At 35.6% G+C, this 18,792-nt stretch overlaps 1 protein-coding gene across 9 annotated transcripts in view; it reads left to right on the plus strand.

Moving 5' to 3' along the window:
* Positions 1 to 18,792, plus strand: part of LOC126991140 (sushi, von Willebrand factor type A, EGF and pentraxin domain-containing protein 1-like) — a 189,801-nt gene that overhangs the window by 41,626 nt on the left and 129,383 nt on the right. For 6 of the 9 annotated variants that reach the window (XM_050849886.1, XM_050849902.1, XM_050849885.1 and 3 more), the window contains exon 2: positions 10,064 to 10,142. The exons of the other annotated variants lie outside the window; for them this stretch is intronic. In XM_050849886.1, coding sequence (XP_050705843.1) covers positions 10,064 to 10,142 — 79 coding nt within the window. The remainder of the gene's footprint in view (positions 1 to 10,063; positions 10,143 to 18,792) is intronic. 9 annotated transcript variants of the gene reach the window in all.

Raw genomic sequence — 18,792 nt, forward strand, 5'->3', positions numbered from 1 at the left:
TGTATTATCTTTTATTCTGTTGTATTCTGTTGTATTCTGTTGTATTCTTTTTTATTCTGTTGTATTCTGTTGTATTATCTTTTATTCTGTTGTATTCTGTTGTATTCTCTTTTATTCTGTTGTATTCTGTTGTATTCTCTTTTATTCTGTTGTATTCTGTTGTATTCTTTTATTCTGTTGTATTCTGTTGTATTCTCTTTTATTCTGTTGTATTCTGTTGTATTCTCTTTTATTCTGTTGTATTCTGTTGTATTCTGTTGTATTCTTTTATTCTGTTGTATTCTTTGTATTCTGTTGTATTCTGTTGTATTCTCTTTTATTCTGTTGTATTCTCTTTTATTCTGTTGTATTCTGTTGTATTATCTTTTATTCTGTTGTATTCTCTTTTATTCTGTTGTATTCTGTTCTATTATCTTTTATTCTGTTGTATTCTGTTGTATTCTTTTATTTTGTTGTATTCTGTTGTATTATCTTTTATTCTGTTGTATTCTGTTGTATTATCTTTTATTCTGTATTATCTTTTATTCTGTTGTATTCTCTTTTATTCTGTTGTATTCTGTTGTATTATCTTTTATTCTGTTGTATTCTCTTTTATTCTGTTGTATTCTGTTGTATTATCTTTTATTCTGTTGTATTCTCTTTTATTCTGTTGTATTCTGTTGTATTCTCTTTTATTCTGTTGTATTCTGTTGTATTCTCTTCTATTCTGTTGTATTCTGTTGTATTCTCTTTTATTCTGTTGTATTCTGTTGTATTATCTTTTATTCTGTTGTATTCTTTTATTCTGTTGTATTCTGTTGTATTATCTTTTTATTCTGTTGTATTCTGTTGTATTCTCTTTTATTCTGTTGTATTCTGTTGTATAATCTTTTATTCTGTTGTATTCTGTTGTATTCTCTTTTATGCTGTTGTATTCTGTTGTATTCTCTTATTCTGTTGTATTCTGTTGTATTCTCTTTTATTCTGTTGTATTCTGTTGTATTCTCTTTTATTCTGTTGTATTCTGTTGTATTCTCTTTTATTCTGTTGTATTATCTTTTATTCTGTTGTATTCTGTTGTATTCTCTTTTATTCTGTTGTATTCTGTTGTATTCTGTTGTATTCTCTTTTATTCTGTTGTATTCTCTTTTATTCTGTTGTATTCTTTTATTCTGTTGTATTCTGTTGTATTTTCTTTTATTCTGTTGTATTCTCTTTTATTCTGTTGTATTCTGTTGTATTCTCTTTTATTCTGTTGTATTCTGTTGTATTCTCTTTTTATTCTGTTGTATTCTGTTGTATTATCTTTTATTCTGTTGTATTCTCTTTATTCAGTTGTATTCTGTTTTATTCTCTTTTATTCTGTTGTATTCTATTTTATTCTGTTGTATTCTCTTTTATTCTGTTGTATTATGTTTTATTATCTTTTTATTATGTTGTATTCTTTTATTCTGTTGTATTCTGTTGTATTCTATTTTATTCTGTTGTATTCTGTTGTATTATCTTTTATTCTGTTGTATTCTGTTGTATTCTCTTTTATTCTGTTGTATTCTGTTGTATTATCTTTATTCTGTTGTATTCTGTTGTATTTTCTTTTATTCTGTTGTATTCTGTTGTATTCTCTTTATTCTGTTGTATTCTTTATTCTGTTGTATTCTGTTGTATTCTTTTATTCTGTTGTATTCTGTTGTATTCTCTTTTATTCTGTTGTATTCTGTTGTATTCTCTTTTATTCTGTTGTATTCTGTTGTATTCTCTTTATTCTGTTGTCTTCTGTTGTATTCTGTTGTATTCTGTTGTATTATCTTTTATTCTGTTGTATTCTGTTGTATTCTCTTTTATTCTGTTGTATTCTGTTGTATTCTGTTTTATTCTGTTGTATTCTGTTGTATTCTCTTTTATTCTGTTGTATTCTGTTGTATTCTCTTTTATTCTGTTGTATTCTCTTTATTCTGTTGTATTCTGTTGTATTCTCTTTTATTCTGTTGTATTCTCTTTATTCTGTTGTATTCTGTTGTATTCTCTTTTATTCTGTTGTATTCTCTTTATTCTGTTGTATTCTGTTGTATTCTGTTGTATTCTCTTTTTATTCTGTTGTATTCTCTTTTATTATTTTGTATTCTGTTGTATTCTCTTTTATTCTTTTGTATTCTGTTGTATTCTGTTGTGTTCTCTTTTATTCTGTTGTATTCTGTTGTATTCTCTTTTATTCTGTTGTATTCTGTTGTATTCTCTTTTATTCTGTTGTATTATCTTATTCTTTTGTATTCTGTTGTATTCTCTTTTATTCTGTTGTATTCTCTTTTATTCTGTTGTATTCTGTTGTATTATCTTTTATTCTGTTGTATTCTGTTGTATTCTCTTTTATTCTGTTGTATTCTGTTGTATTATCTTTTATTCTGTTGTATTCTGTTGTATTCTCTTTTATTCTGTTGTATTATCTTTTATTCTGTTGTATTCTGTTGTATTCTCTTTTATTCTGTTGTATTCTGTTGTATTATCTTTTATTCTGTTGTATTCTCTTATATTCTGTTGTATTCTGTTGTATTATCTTTTATTCTGTTGTATTCTCTTTTATTCTGTTGTATTCTGTTGTATTCTCTTTTATTCTGTTGTATTCTGTTGTATTCTCTTTTATTCTGTTGTATTCTGTTGTATTCTCTTTTATTCTGTTGTATTCTGTTGTATTATCTTTTATTCTGTTGTATTCTCTTTATTCTGTTGTATTCTGTTGTATTCTCTTTTATTCTGTTGTATTCTGTTGTATTATCTTTTATTCTGTTGTATTCTGTTGTATTATCTTTTATTCTGTTGTATTCTGTTGTATTCTCTTTTATTCTGTTGTATTCTGTTGTATTCTCTTTTATTCTGTTGTATTCTGTTGTATTATCTTTTATTCTGTTGTATTCTGTTGTATTCTGTTGTATTCTTTTATTCTGTTGTATTCTGTTGTATTCTTTTTATTCTGTTGTATTCTGTTGTATTATCTTTTATTCTGTTGTATTCTGTTGTATTCTCCTTTATTCTGTTGTATTCTGTTGTATTATCTTTTATTCTGTTGTATTCTGTTGTATTCTCTTTTATTCTGTTGTATTCTGTTGTATTCTCTTTTATTCTGTTGTATTCTGTTGTATTATCTTTTATTCTGTTGTATTCTCTTTTATTCTGTTGTATTCTGTTGTATTCTCTTTTATTCTGTTGTATTCTGTTGTATTCTCTTTTATTCTGTTGTATTCTGTTGTATTATCTTTTATTCTGTTGTATTCTCTTTTATTCTGTTGTATTCTCTTTTATTCTGTTGTATTCTGTTGTATTCTCTTTTATTCTGTTGTATTCTGTTGTATTCTCTTTTATTCTGTTGTATTCTGTTGTATTCTCTTTTATTCTGTTGTATTCTGTTGTATTCTCTTATTCTGTTGTATTCTGTTGTATTCTCTTTTATTCTGTTGTATTCTGTTGTATTCTCTTTTATTCTGTTGTATTCTGTTGTATTCTCTTTTATTCTGTTGTATTCTGTTGTATTATCTTTTATTCTGTTGTATTCTGTTGTATTCTCTTTAATACTGTTGTATTCTGTTGTATTATCTTTTATTCTGTTGTATTCTGTTGTAATCTGTTGTATTCTCTTTTATTCTGTTGTATTCTGTTGTATTATCTTTTATTCTGTTGTATTCTCTTTTATTCTGTTGTATTCTGTTGTATTCTCTTTTATTCTGTTGTATTCTGTTGTATTCTCTTTTATTCTGTTGTATTCTCTTTTATTCTGTTGTATTCTGTTGTATTCTCTTTTATTCTGTTGTATTCTGTTGTATTATCTTTTATTCTGTTGTATTCTGTTGTATTCTGTTGTATTCTCTTGTATTAGTTTGTATTCTGTTGTATTATCTTGTATTCTCTTTTATTCTGTTGTATTCTCTTTTATTCTTTTGTATTCTCTTTTATTCTGTTATATTCTGTTGTATTTCTTTTATTCTGTTGTATTCTGTTGTATTCTGTTGTATTATCTTTTATTCTGTTGTATTCTGTTGTATTAACTTTTATTCTGTTGTATTCTGTTGTATTATCTTTTATTCTGTTGTTTTATCTTTTATTCTGTTGTATTCTGTTGTATTATCTTTTATTCTGTTGTATTCTCTTTTATTCTGTTGTATTCTGTTGTATTCTCTTTTATTCTGTTGTATTCTGTTGTATTCTCTTTTATTCTGTTGTATTCTCTTTTATTCTGTTGTATTCTGTTGTATTCTGTTGTATTCTCTTTTATTCTGTTGTATTCTCTTTTATTCTGTTGTATTCTGTTGTATTCTCTTTTATTCTGTTGTATTCTGTTGTATTATCTTTTATTCTGTTGTATTCTGTTGTATTCTCTTTTATTCTGTTGTATTCTGTTGTATTCTCTTTTATTCTGTTGTATTCTGTTGTATTATCTTTTATTCTGTTGTATTCTGTTGTATTCTGTTGTATTCTGTTGTATTATGTTGTATTCTGTTGTATTCTTTTATTCTGTTGTATTCTCTTTTATTCTGTTGTATTCTGTTGTATTCTCTTTTATTCTGTTGTATTCTGTTGTATTCTGTTGTTTTCTCTTATTCTGTTGTATTCTGTTGTATTCTGTTGTATTCTGTTGTATTCTCTTTTATTCTGTTGTATTCTGTTGTATTCTGTTGTATTCTCTTTTATTCTGTTGTATTCTGTTGTATTATCTTTTATTCTGTTGTATTCTCTTTTATTCTGTTGTATTCTGTTGTATTCTCTTTTATTCTGTTGTATTCTGTTGTATTATCTTTTATTCTGTTGTATTCTCTTTTATTCTGTTGTATTCTGTTGTATTCTCTTATTTTGTTGTATTCTGTTGTATTCTCTTTTATTATGTTGTATTCTCTTTTATTCTGTTGTATTCTGTTGTATTCTCTTTTATTCTGTTGTATTCTCTTTTATTCTGTTGTATTCTGTTGTATTCTCTTTTATTCTGTTGTATTCTGTTGTATTCTCTTTTATTCTGTTGTATTCTGTTGTATTCTCTTTTATTCTGTTGTATTCTGTTGTATTCTCTTTTATTCTGTTGTATTCTGTTGTATTCTCTTTTATTCTGTTGTATTCTGTTGTATTCTCTTTTATTCTGTTGTATTCTGTTGTATTCTCTTTTATTCTGTTGTATTCTCTTTTATTCTGTTGTATTCTGTTGTATTATCTTTTATTCTGTTGTATTCTCTTTTATTCTGTTGTATTCTGTTGTATAACTGATTTTTATGTTTTGGGGGGAATTTCACGCAAGTTTTCCAGGCCGATATTACCTTTAATATTGAGTGTAGCGTTATGCAGAGGCCAGAAATGAACTCCTGTCTCGTTTTACCCAAGAAGAGTCACTGTTTTCATGAAAATAACCTCAAATAACATAAATATAGCTGATTTTCATGTTTTTGGAGGAATTTCACGCGAGCTTTCCGGCCAATATCTTCCTTAATATTGAGTGTAGCGTTATGCCGAGGCCAGAATTGATTCCTCATCTCGTTTTACTAAAACAAAGTCACCGTTTGCATGAAAATAACATAAATATAGGTTATTTTCATGTTTTGGGGTGAATTTCTCGCGAGCTTTCCGGCCGATATCTCCTTAATATTGAGTGTAGCGTTATGACGAGGCCAGAAATGGATTCTCGTCTTATTTTACCTAAGAAGAGTCGCCGTTTGCATGAAAATAGCTTCAAATAACATAAATATAATTGATTTTCATGTTTTTTTGATAATTTCACGCTAGTTTTCCGTGCCGATATCTCCCTTAATATTTAGTGTATCGTTATGCCGAGGCCAGAAATGGATTCCTCGTCTCGTTTCCTTCTCGTTTAGTCGCCTTTTGCAGGACATGGCCGCGTTTTATTTTATTTTTTTTATTTTTATATGGACCCAAAGTATAAAACATTAACCACAAGTACGAGAGTCCAGTGCGGGACACCAGGCGATTTCTGAGCCCCACACAGCTTTTATAACCCAAAAAAACGCCATCACAAATGATTATTGTTTAAAGGGTTAATTATAGGGTCTAATTGGCATCAGGTATGGGTCAGAAGCCGGTAAATGCGCGGCTTTGAGTACGATAATCTAGCATCGGTGCGCGGTAAAAAATCATAACACAGCTGATCGTCCACGCAGTTCCTCCTTCACGACGTGTTTTGAGAGGTGTTTGCAGTGTTTTTGGCGGTAAGACAGTGTATTTTTACGTTCATGGTACAGAGGAAGGGTCAACATAAAACCAGGGTCATTGAATACCCCTGAAAATGCTTACAACGCCTACGGAAGCCTTGTCAAATACGTGTTTATAGGTGACGAGTTTTGACCCCGCGCCGTATCAGCTGTTCTTAAGAGGTCATAAAGGAGATGAATCGTGTTCCCGTGAGTGACTTTTAACGTTCATGGTACAGAGGAAGGGTCAAGCTACCACCAGGGTCATTATCTACCTCTGAAATGTCCCCACAACGCCTACGAAAGCCTTGTCAAATATGTGACTCATTGACCTCAAGCATCAACCGCCCCAAAATCATGTTACCGTTGATGAGGTTTCAGGCCCTGCTGCTGCTCTGCTTCTAAAGGTGAAAAAAAGAGATGAATCGTGTTCCCGTGAGTGTTTTCTCACCTTCATAGTACAGAGTTACGTCATGTGACGGACGAGTGTGTGACGTGGCAGCAGCAGTGTTTAAATGTGTTACGTGATCCCAGAGAGTGTTACACGTTGTGACATTAGTAGTATTCTGTTACCTGGATACATGATAGGCTGTTACTGGCTGTGTTACGTCACTGTGTTAAGGTGACGGGCTGTGACGTGGGCTCTCAGGTGTTATGCAGTGTTAACAGTGCCACCGACAGTTCCATGTTCAGCAGGTGTTACGTGATGCAAGACAGATTAGTTACCCAGTGTTACAGTGTCTTGTTAACCACCTACCTGGTGTGACCCCCCTCCTGTGATGTGGGCTCAGCCAGGTGTTTAATATGCAGTGCCACAGACAGTGTTATGTTACCAGGCAGTGTTCACAGTGGCATAGATTCGTGTGGTGCCAGAATCAGTGTGATGCCAGCCATTCGTGCTGTGACGGCAAATGTATAGAATAACACCCATGTGACCCTAGGACCCTGTACAGAGGCTTGGGAATATTCGCACTGCTGTGATGTAGTACTCTTGTTAATTAAAGTTAATCTCACGTCAAGGCTGACCTGACCAGGGCTACAGCAGGTCACACAGGGCTGTCACCTACCAAAACAACCTCGCTTATCATCACCACAAGCTCTTTAGTGGTGTGCGTTTAGGCGGTGTGGTGGTAATTACAACATTTCTAGCACATCCAGCCTGGTTTTGACAAGCCAGCAGACGTGTTTATAGGTTACAAGGGGGTACTTTTCCACGCAGGCTTTTCCCTTTCTTCACCCTGAGCTCGTAGTCTCTCTCTCTCTCATGTACCTTTAAGGAAGAAAGGGCCATGGAAATTTTACAGTAAAGAGAGAAATAAGAGGAAATTACTACCCTTAACTTACACTACTGGTAACCTAAGCTGTGGGGGAAAATGACTTCATTACATAAGAACATAGAAATACTTATTCCTGCTTTGGTCAGTATATGATGCTCTTTATTATGGGGATGCTGCTATTTTACAGAAACCGTGCGCTGAATGGATTACTTTTAATGCTGGAGGTCCACTCCTGACGCCCTGCCCTGCACGTCACGACCTGCCCCGCATCAGTTGGTAAATAATGCGTAGTACTGTTAATGGTTATCCAGCACACAGCTAGGTGGGCAATATTGTCATATATATTACCCATGAGCTGGTTCTGTTTAAAGCAAGAATTATTACCTCATAAAACCTAACGTGTGCCGCTGATGCAATACATTGTCCGAGGTGTGATCGGATCGCTAGGAAGTTTAGTGTTATTTAATTCTAACCTAACCTAATGAACAAGACCTAACATGACACCTGACTGACCTGTGTCTCTGCCAGAATACAATGGCTGTTATAAACTTTTCACATTTTTTCAGAAGTTTTCAATATTCCGGAAGCTGTTATTTAGTATTAAGATACTAACATAATGTATTAAACCTCCTGTGAAACGTCGCTAATATGTATATTGTATACCACAGTCAGGCTAAGTGTAATGGAGGCAATTTTAAGTGTCTTCCACCAAATTGTCTGAGGTGGTGGGCACTTTTTTCCTTATATATATGATGAGTGTATTTACTCATGAGAATATTGTTTACATGAGTTAGTTTACTTTTTACAACTCTTAAGCTGAATTACAATTATTAGATTTAAAACCTCAATTCCACCAACAGTTATAAATACTGTTAATCTTATAGCTCAGTTCAAATTACAGCTACTCTTCCTCGCACTCGGTCTCCTCGCTTTGCGCGGTGCCAGCCGCACGAGCAGCCTCCCTCCACCACCTGTGGCGTCGCAACGGGCGGCCTCGTGAGCACAACACATGGCCCTCAGGGCGTCGACACTGCCGATTGAGTCACACGCCTGGTACACTTGTTGCCTCAGTGTCACGTCACGGAGGACTCCCATTAACTTTCTAAGCGACAAGTACTCCAACAAATCTGTGCTACGCTGTTGGCACTTAAAGGCACAGTCTGTCGCTTTCTGTGTGCACTTGGTTATGTACTCACTGACACACTCCTGCTCCTGCCTCGCTCCAAAGAACTCTGCCCACTGCACTGCCTGTGTATATGGCCGAAGGACGAGCTTGCCGATGGCGTCCAAGGCCGTGGGTGGAGTCAGGGTGCTCCACCGGTCCATAGTGAAGCGTGCGTCCAGGGTCCACTGCAGGGCAGGGACGCATTGAGCCTGATGTGTTGCACTGCCTCCTGTGGCAGCCACCTGCACAGAAGCAGCCAGCACTCCATGGACCTCCTCCGTGACTTAAAGGCGGCTGGCGACATCTCCAGCTCGCACTTCTCTGGAGCGGAGGCTGGTGACGGCCGGGGAGTGGTCAGTTAGTAGGTCCAGACTTCCGTTCACTGTGCCATGTAAGATGTCTGGCTAAGGAAATGCAGGGCGTGTGTGCTCCCGTTTACTGAGTGAGTCAGTAACTGACAGAGGTTCTCCTCGCGGGTGCGGGCGCAGGCAGAAAACATCTCGTACATCCAACAGGAACCCCCTTATATGGGCGGTTGCCTACGTCACTATACGTCATTACTACGTCATAACCATTGACTTTACATAAGGCACTGAGGGTGCACTCTATGATATGGTCACATCCTCATAAGTACATAAGAGTGAATATTCATGAGTATTCTACATGGCTTGGGTTTACATGATTCTCGTCCTTTAGCGTGGTGCTGTCGTTGGGTGAAGTGGGTGGTTTCCGGCAGAGCTATGTGGTGGCCTGAGACGCCCCTTTTTACTTCCTGTGTGTTTCCATAATGGTTTGTTCTTCACACTGTCGCCTCGCTGTGCTGTGTTCTTCAAATTGTTCTTGTTATTAGATGAATTCTACCGTTCATCATCGCTTTCTTCTTCTTTGTTTATTTGTGGTGCTCGTACTGGGTCAGGAGGTGTTACTGCATCTGTGTTGGTAGATGTAGTGCCCTGCGGGGCACCACAAGTGCCTGCCTGCCTTTCACAGCCTTCCTCTTCTTGTGTGTGTGTGTGTGTGTGTGTGTGTTGTGTTGACTCTTATTTTCTTTTATTTTTTCTTCCTAACTGTTTTCCTGTCAACAGAGTGTCCAGAGGAAGGAAAGAAGAGAGAAAGGAAGTGAGTGGACAGCTTTTGGTGGCTTTTTCTTTGGTCAGGTCAGGTCAGGTCAGGGGCCGGGACATGCAGCTTTTTTTCCTTGTCGTCAGAAGAGTGTTCTGGCTACACCTGTCAGTGTTAGATTGGAATTATAAGAACCAGAAATTTGTAAGAAAAGTTTTTGAGGAAACAGTTTTGTTGTTTGGAAGAAGAATGTGATGGCTCTGTGAACCAGTCCTCCACCTCCTCCTCCTCCTCCTGAGGTGGCTTATAGCAGCACGTGTAGTGTGCCGGGCTGCACTGTGTTGTCAGTCTGGGCAGCAGCAGTGTTCTGGGCTCATCCACTCATTGTAATGTTGGTTTTTCAGAGCGGTGGCACTGCCCGGCACTTCCTCAAGAAGGCTCTCCTGCCCCTGACTGGCTGGTGTGACAGTCTGCTGCTTCTTGGTGAGTGTAAGATGTCCGGCTAAGGAAACGCAGGGCGTGTGTGCTCCCGTGTGGGAAGTGAGCTATTTCCAGCCAGCTGGCAAGCCTGTCGGCGTAGGCCATGTACATGTGTCCTTCGTGCTGGAACATGTCGGCCACCGTCTGCTGGAACGGGTACTCAGGGGGCGGCGTCATCGCCAGCGTTTCTGCGGGCTGCGATGGGGCGCGTGTTTCGCATTCTGTGCATGCGGAGCGGTGGTGCGCAGGTCCCCTCAATCCCGGCCAGTATACACTGCCTCGCCCTCCGCAGCATGGAACCGAGGCCCTGGTGGCTGGCGTGTAGGTTTGCTGCTACCTGCTGTCGGAGAGCTTCGGGATGACGAGGCGCACGTACCCCTGGTCAAACATGTATGTCACTACGTCGTGCATCACTGCCAGCCTGTCCTCGCCCCATAGAAGGGACGCAGGATGCCACTTGTGCTTTATGCTGGTGCCAGTCACCCGCCATGACCTTGGCGACTAACATCTGGTACGTCGGGTCGTCGGCGGCCTTCCGCTTGACCTCCTCTTCGTCCACCACGCGTCCTCCCGATCGGTGCAGGCTACGACTGCGGCGGCGACTGCCGATGATATCCTCGTCCGAGTCGAGGTCCGCTGTTGTCGGGGTGCCCTGAGAGCTGGGTAGCGGGACAGAAAGTCGGCGGCGGTGTTGCTCTTCCCAGGAGGTATTTGATTTGGAATCGGAACTGTAGTGTTCGTTCCTTGAGCCTGAAGAGCCTGGGGTTGACAACGCTCGTCAGAGCTGTCTCCTAGGAGCTTCACAAGGGGGCGGTGGTCGGTCACGATGGTGAGGTTTGGGCATCCCAGCAGGAACAACCTCGCCTTTTGGAGGCACCACGCCACCGCCAGAGCCTCCCTTCCACAGCTGCGTATCCAGCCTCGGCGGTGGTGAGGTGCCGGCTGCCGCACAGGGCCAGGTGCCACCCGCCCTTACAGCAGTATGGGGCGGAGGCCGATGCACAACTGCAGTACTGCTGGAGGATGACGAATCCGATGCCCTCTCGGCTCCAGTCGGTGATGGCAGCGGTGGGGCAGGTTTTATCGTAATACGTCAGACCGTCCTTGGCCAGCTGGCATATAGTGTCCTGGGCTTGGCGGAATTTCTACTGAAGCTGGTCGTCCCAGTACACGTGTCTTCCGGTTGGTTTCTTCAGTAACTCCCGGAAGGCGTTCATGATCGGCGCGGTGGCGAGGAAGGGGGCGAGCTGGTTTACGGGCCATAGCACGATCTGATGTCCGTGATGGATGGCTTGCCCGGCATGTGGAAGCCCCTGATGTGGAAGGCTGACGTGGGCGTACGGGCGTGATCTTAAGTGTCTTCCTTTGTGAGAAAATAAGGATATATTTTTCATGGCGGGCTTGGGGCAGATACTTAGCCCGTAACATAGTTTTCGTTTTCACGGCTAAAATAGATCTTTCCTGCACTAGTCTCATGTACCCACGTGTGCACGGGCGTGGAAGGCTAATGGGAGTAGGTGGAATTCGTAATTAGGTCATGTTCGATGTCGAAGAATGGGTAAATGGGGTCAGTAAATTGCGTGGTGATAATTAAAGGGGCGGGGCTAACGGCAAGGGAGGGGCGGCTAATGGGTGTAGGTGAAACTCGAAAATGGATCATGTGAGGTGTCAAATACTGGAATAATGGGGTCAGTAAATTGCGTGGTGATAATGAGAGGGCGGGGTTAATGGTAATGGGGGGCTAATGGGTGTAGGTGAAACTCGAAAATGGATCATGTGGTGTCAAATACTGGGTTAATGGGGTCAGTAAATTGCGTGGTGATAATGAGAGGGCGGGGTTGATGGTAATGGGGGGCTAATGGAGGAGGTGGATTTCGTAAGTAGGTGATGTTCGGTGTCGAATAATGGGGAAAGGGGGTCAATACATTGAGTGGTGATAATTAAAGGGGCGGGGGTTAATGGGAATTGGGGGAGGGGGCTAATGGGAGTAGATGAAACTTGGAAATAGGTCATGTGAGGTGTCAAATACTGGGTAAATGGGGTCAGTAAATTGCATGGTGATAATCAGAGGGGGCGGGGGTGAATGGTAATGGGGTGCCATTGGGTGTAGGTGGAATTCGTAATTTGTTCATGTTCGGTGTCGAATAATGGGTAAATGGGGTCAGTAAATTGCGTGGTGATAATTAAAGGGGCGGGGTTAATGGTAATGGGGGTCATTGGGAGTAGGTGGAATTCGTAATTTGGTCATGTTTGGTGTCGAATTATGGGTAAATGGGGTCAGTAAATTGCGTGGTGATAATTAAAGGGTGAGGGGCCTAAGGGAGTACGTGAAACTCGAAAATGGGTCATGTGAGGTGTCAAATACTGGGTTAATGGTCAGTAAATTGCATGGTGATAATCAGAGGGCAGGGCTGATAGTAATGGAGGGGGCTAATGGGAGTAGGTGGAATTCGCAATTTGGTCATGTTCGGTGTCGAATAATGGGTAGATGGGGACAGTAAATTGCGTGGTGATAATTAAAGGGGGCGGAGGTTAATAGTAAGGGGGGGGCCATTGGGAGTAGGTGGAATTCATAATTAGGTCATGTTCGGTGTCGAGTAATGGGTAAATGGGGTCAGTAAATTGCGTGGTGATAATTAAAGGGTGCGATTTATAGTAATGGAGGGGCCCAATGGGTGCAAGTGAAACTCGAAAATAGGTCATGTTCGGTGTCGAATGATGGGTAAATGGGGTCAGTAAATTGCGTGGTGATAATTAAAAAAGGCGGGGGTTAATGGTAATGGGGGGGGGGGCCATTGGGAGTAGGTGGAATTCGTAATTAGGTCATGTTCGGTGACGAATAAGGGGTAAATAGGGTCAGTAAATTGCGTGCTGATAATTAAAAGGGGCGGGGGTTAACGGTAATGGGGGGGGGCTAATGGGAGTAGGTGTAATTCGTAATTACCACGGCCTGATCATGTGCTAGACTCATGATATGTATTCACCAAGGCCTGATCATGTACTAGACTCGTGATATGGATTCACCATGGCCCGATCATGTGCTAGACTCGTGGTATGAGTTCACCATGGCCTGATCATGTGCTGGACTCGTGATGTGTTCACCACGGCCTGATCATGTGCTAGACTCGTGATATGGATTCACCATGACCCGATCATGTGCTAGACTCGTGGTATAAGTTCACCACGGCCAGATCATGTGCTGGACTCTTTTATTCTGTTGTATTCTGTTGTATTCTCTTTTATTCTGTTGTATTCTGTTGTATTCTCTTTTATTCTGTTGTATTCTCTTTTATTCTGTTGTATTCTGTTGTATTCTCTTTTATTCTGTTGTATTCTGTTGTATTCTCTTTTATTCTGTTGTATTCTGTTGTATTCTCTTTTATTCTGTTGTATTCTGTTGTATTATCTTTTATTCTGTTGTATTCTCTTTTATTCTGTTGTATTGTTGTATTATCTTTTATTCTGTTGTATTCTCTTTTATTCTGTTGTATTCTGTTGTATTATCTTTTATTCTGTTGTATTCTGTTGTATTCTCTTTTATTCTGTTGTATTCTGTTGTATTCTCTTTTATTCTGTTGTATTCTGTTGTATTCTCTTTTATTCTGTTGTATTCTGTTGTATTATCTTTTCTTCTGTTGTATTCTGTTGTATTCTCTTTTATTCTGTTGTATTCTGTTGTATTCTCTTTTATTCTGTTGTATTCTGTTGTATTCTCTTTTATTCTGTTGTATTCTGTTGTATTCTCTTTTATTCTGTTGTATTCTGTTGTATTCTCTTTTATTCTGTTGTATTCTGTTGTATTCTCTTTTATTCTGTTTTATTCTGTTGTATTCTGTTGTATTCTCTTTTATTCTGTTGTATTCTGTTGTATTCTCTTTTATTCTCTTTTATTCTGTTGTATTCTGTTGTATTCTCTTTTATTCTGTTGTATTCTGTTGTATTCTCTTTTATTCTGTTGTATTCTGTTGTATTCTCTTTTATTCTGTTGTATTCTCTTTTATTCTGTTGTATTCTGTTGTATTCTCTTTTATTCTGTTGTATTCTGTTGTATTCTGTTGTATTCTCTTTTATTCTGTTGTATTCTGTTTTATTCTGTTGTATTCTGTTGTATTCTGTTGTATTCTCTTTTATTCTGTTGTATTCTCTTTTATTCTGTTGTATTCTGTTGTATTCTCTTTTATTCTGTTGTATTCTCTTTTATTCTGTTGTATTCTCTTTTATTCTGTTGTATTCTGTTGTATTCTCTTTTATTCTGTTGTATTCTCTTTTATTCTGTTGTATTCTCTTTTATTCTGTTGTATTCTGTTGTATTCTCTTTTATTCTGTTGTATTCTGTTGTATTCTCTTTTATTCTGTTGTATTCTGTTGTATTCTCTTTTATTCTGTTTTATTCTGTTGTATTCTCTTTTATTCTGTTGTATTCTGTTGTATTCTCTTTTATTCTGTTGTATTCTGTTGTATTCTCTTTTATTCTGTTGTATTCTGTTGTATTCTGTTGTATTCTCTTATTCTGTTGTATTCTGTTGTATTCTCTTTTATTCTGTTGTATTCTGTTGTATTCTCTTTTATTCTGTTGTATTCTGTTGTATTCTCTTTTATTCTGTTGTATTCTGTTGTATTCTGTTGTATTCTCTTTTATTCTGTTGTATTCTGTTGTATTCTCTTTTATTCTGTTGTATTCTGTTGTATTCTCTTTTATTCTGTTGTATTCTCTTTTATTCTGTTGTATTCTGTTGTATTCTCTTTTATTCTGTTGTATTCTGTTGTATTCTCTTTTATTCTGTTGTATTCTCTTTTATTCTGTTGTATTCTGTTGTATTCTGTTGTATTATCTTTTATTCTGTTGTATTCTGTTGTATTCTGTTGTATTATCTTTTATTCTGTTGTATTATCTTTTATTCTGTTGTATTCTGTTGTATTATCTTTTATTCTATTGTATTCTGTTGTATTCTGTTGTATTATCTTTTATTCTGTTGTATTCTCTTTTATTCTTTTGTATTCTCTTTTATTCTGTTGTATTCTGTTGTATTCTCTTTTATTCTGTTGTATTCTGTTGTATTATCTTTTATTCTGTTGTATTCTGTTGTATTATCTTTTATTCTGTTGTATTCTGTTGTATTATCTTTTATTCTGTTGTATTCTGTTGTATTCTCTTTTATTCTGTTGTATTCTGTTGTATTCTCTTTTATTCTGTTGTATTCTCTTTTATTCTGTTGTATTCTCTTTTATTCTGTTGTATTCTGTTGTATTCTCTTTTATTCTGTTGTATTCTCTTTTATTCTGTTGTATTCTGTTGTATTCTCTTTTATTCTGTTGTATTCTGTTGTATTATCTTTTATTCTGTTGTATTCTCTTTTATTCTGTTGTATTCTGTTGTATTATCTTTTATTCTGTTGTATTCTGTTGTATTATCTTTTATTCTGTTGTATTCTGTTGTATTCTCTTTTATTCTGTTGTATTCTGTTGTATTCTCTTTTATTCTGTTGTATTCTCTTTTATTCTGTTGTATTCTGTTGTATTATCTTTTATTCTGTTGTATTCTGTTGTATTCTCTTTTATTCTGTTGTATTCTGTTGTATTCTCTTTTATTCTGTTGTATTCTGTTGTATTCTCTTTTATTCTGTTGTATTCTGTTTAGTTTTATTTTATTCTGTTGTATTCTCTTTTATTCTGTTGTATTCTGTTGTATTCTCTTTTATTCTGTTGTATTCTGTTGTATTATCTTTTATTCTGTTGTATTCTGTTGTATTCTCTTTTATTCTGTTGTATTCTCTTTTATTCTGTTGTATTCTCTTTTATTCTGTTGTATTCTGTTGTATTCTCTTTTATTCTGTTTTATTCTGTTGTATTCTGTTGTATTCTCTTTTATTCTGTTGTATTCTGTTGTATTCTCTTTTATTCTGTTGTATTCTGTTGTATTCTCTTTTATTCTGTTGTATTCTGTTTTGTTCTGTTGTATTCTGTTGTATTCTCTTTTATTCTGTTGTATTCTGTTGTATTCTCTTTTATTCTATTGTATTCTGTTGTATTCTCTTTTATTCTGTTGTATTCTGTTGTATTCTCTTTTATTCTGTTGTATTCTCTTTTATTCTGTTGTATTCTGTTGTATTCTCTTTTCTGTTGTATTCTGTTGTATTCTCTTTTATTCTGTTGTATTCTGTTGTATTCTCTTTTATTCTGTTGTATTCTGTTGTATTATCTTTTATTCTGTTTTATTCTGTTGTATTCTCTTTTATTCTGTTGTATTCTGTTTTATTCTGTTGTATTCTGTAGTATTCTCTTTTATTCTGTTGTATTCTGTTGTATTCTCTTTTATTCTGTTGTATTCTCTTTTATTCTGTTGTATTCTGTTGTATTCTCTTTTATTCTGTTGTATTCTGTTGTATTATCTTTTATTCTGTTGTATTCTGTTGTATCTTTTATTCTGTTGTATTCTGTTGTATTATCTTTTATTCTGTTGTATTCTCTTTTATTCTGTTGTATTCTGTTGTATTCTCTTTTATTCTGTTGTATTCTCTTTTATTCTGTTGTATTCTCTTTTATTCTGTTGTATTCTGTTGTATTCTCTTTTATTCTGTTGTATTCTGTTGTATTCTCTTTTATTCTGTTGTATTCTGTTGTATTCTCTTTTATTCTGTTGTATTCTGTTGTATTCTCTTTTATTCTGTTGTATTATCTTTTATTCTGTTGTATTCTGTTGTATTCTCTTTTATTCTGTTGTATTCTGTTGTATTATCTTTTATTCTGTTGTATTCTGTTGTATTCTCTTTTATTCTGTTGTATTCTGTTGTATTCTCTTTTATTCTGTTGTATTCTCTTTTATTCTGTTGTATTCTGTTGTATTCTGTTGTATTATCTTTTATTCTGTTGTATTCTGTTGTATTCTCTTTTATTCTGTTGTATTCTCTTTTATTCTGTTGTATTCTGTTGTATTCTCTTTTATTCTGTTGTATTCTCTTTTATTCTGTTGTATTCTCTTTTATTCTGTTGTATTCTGTTGTATTCTCTTTTATTCTGTTGTATTCTCTTTTATTCTGTTGTATTCTGTTGTATTCTCTTTTATTCTGTTGTATTCTCTTTTATTCTGTTGTATTCTGTTGTATTCTCTTTTATTCTGTTGTATTCTCTTTTATTCTGTTGTATTCTCTTTTATTCTGTTGTATTCTGTTGTATTCTCTTTTATTCTGTTGTATTCTGTTGTATTCTCTTTTATTCTGTTGTATTCTGTTGTATTATCTTTTATTCTGTTGTATTCTGTTGTATTCTCTTTTATTCTGTTGTATTCTGTTGTATTCTGTTGTATTATCTTTTATTCTGTTGTATTCTGTTGTATTCTGTTGTATTATCTTTTATTCTGTTGTATTCTCTTTTATTCTGTTGTATTCTGTTGTATTCTGTTGTATTCTCTTTTATTCTGTTGTATTATCTTTTATTCTGTTGTATTCTGTTGTATTCTCTTTTATTCTGTTGTATTCTGTTGTATTCTCTTTTATTCTGTTGTATTCTCTTTTATTCTGTTGTATTCTGTTGTATTCTCTTTTATTCTGTTGTATTCTGTTGTATTATCTTTTATTCTGTTGTATTCTGTTGTATTCTGTTTATTCTGTTGTATTATCTGTTATTCTTCTCTTTTATTCTGTTGTATTCTGTTGTATTCTCTTTGTATTCTGTTGTATTCTTATATTTTTCTGTTGTATTTTCTTTTATTCTTTCTGTTGTATTCTGTTGTATTCTCTTTTATTCTGTTGTATTTTTTCTGTATTCTCTTTTATTTTGTATTCTGTTTTATTCTGTTGTATTCTGTTGTATTCTCTTTTATTCTGTTGTATTCTGTTGTTTTCTCTTATTTTTCTGTTGTATTCTGTTGTTTTCTTTTATTCTGTTGTTTTTCTGTTGTTTTCTTTTATTTTCTGTTGTATTCTGTTGTATTTCTTATTTTTATTCTGTTGTATTCTGTTGTATTCTCTTTTGTATTCTGTTGTATTCTATTTGTTTCTGTTTCTTTTCTGTTGTATTCTGTTGTTTCTCTTTATTCTGTTGTATTCTTTTTGTTTCTGTTGTATTCTGTTGTTTTCTTGTTTTCTGTTGTTTCCTGTTGTATTCTGTTGTATTCTGTTGTATTCTGTTGTATTCTGTTGTATTCTATTTGTATTCTGTTGTTTCTTTATTCTGTTGTATTCTGTTGTATTTCTTTTATTCTGTTGTATTCTGTTGTATTCCTTTTTTCTGTTGTATTCTGTTGTATTCTGTTGTATTTTAATGTATTATGTTCTATTCTGTTGTATTTTATTTGTATTCTGTTGTATTCTTTTATTTTATTCTGTTGTATTCTGTTGTATTTTGTTGTATTCTGTTGTATTCTTTAATGTATTATGTTCTATTCTGTTGTTTTATTTGTATTCTGTTGTATTTTAATGTATTCTGTTGTATTCTGTTGTATTCCAGTGGTGTATCAGAATTGGTGTACGTTTAGAAATAAAGGACGTTTATGCATTTTTTTCATTGACTTGGAAAAAACATAAACGTTTGCTTAATTATGGACGAACGGCTTCGAGTTGCCTCGTGCAATATCAGGTAATGTGGCCTAAATACTGACCACTGGGGGGCGTGGACTATTACAACATAATTTAGAGGTGTGCCGGCAGGTGTGTGA

Source organism: Eriocheir sinensis, unplaced genomic scaffold (genome assembly GCF_024679095.1).
Source record: "Eriocheir sinensis breed Jianghai 21 unplaced genomic scaffold, ASM2467909v1 Scaffold246, whole genome shotgun sequence".
NCBI lineage: Eukaryota > Metazoa > Arthropoda > Malacostraca > Decapoda > Varunidae > Eriocheir > Eriocheir sinensis.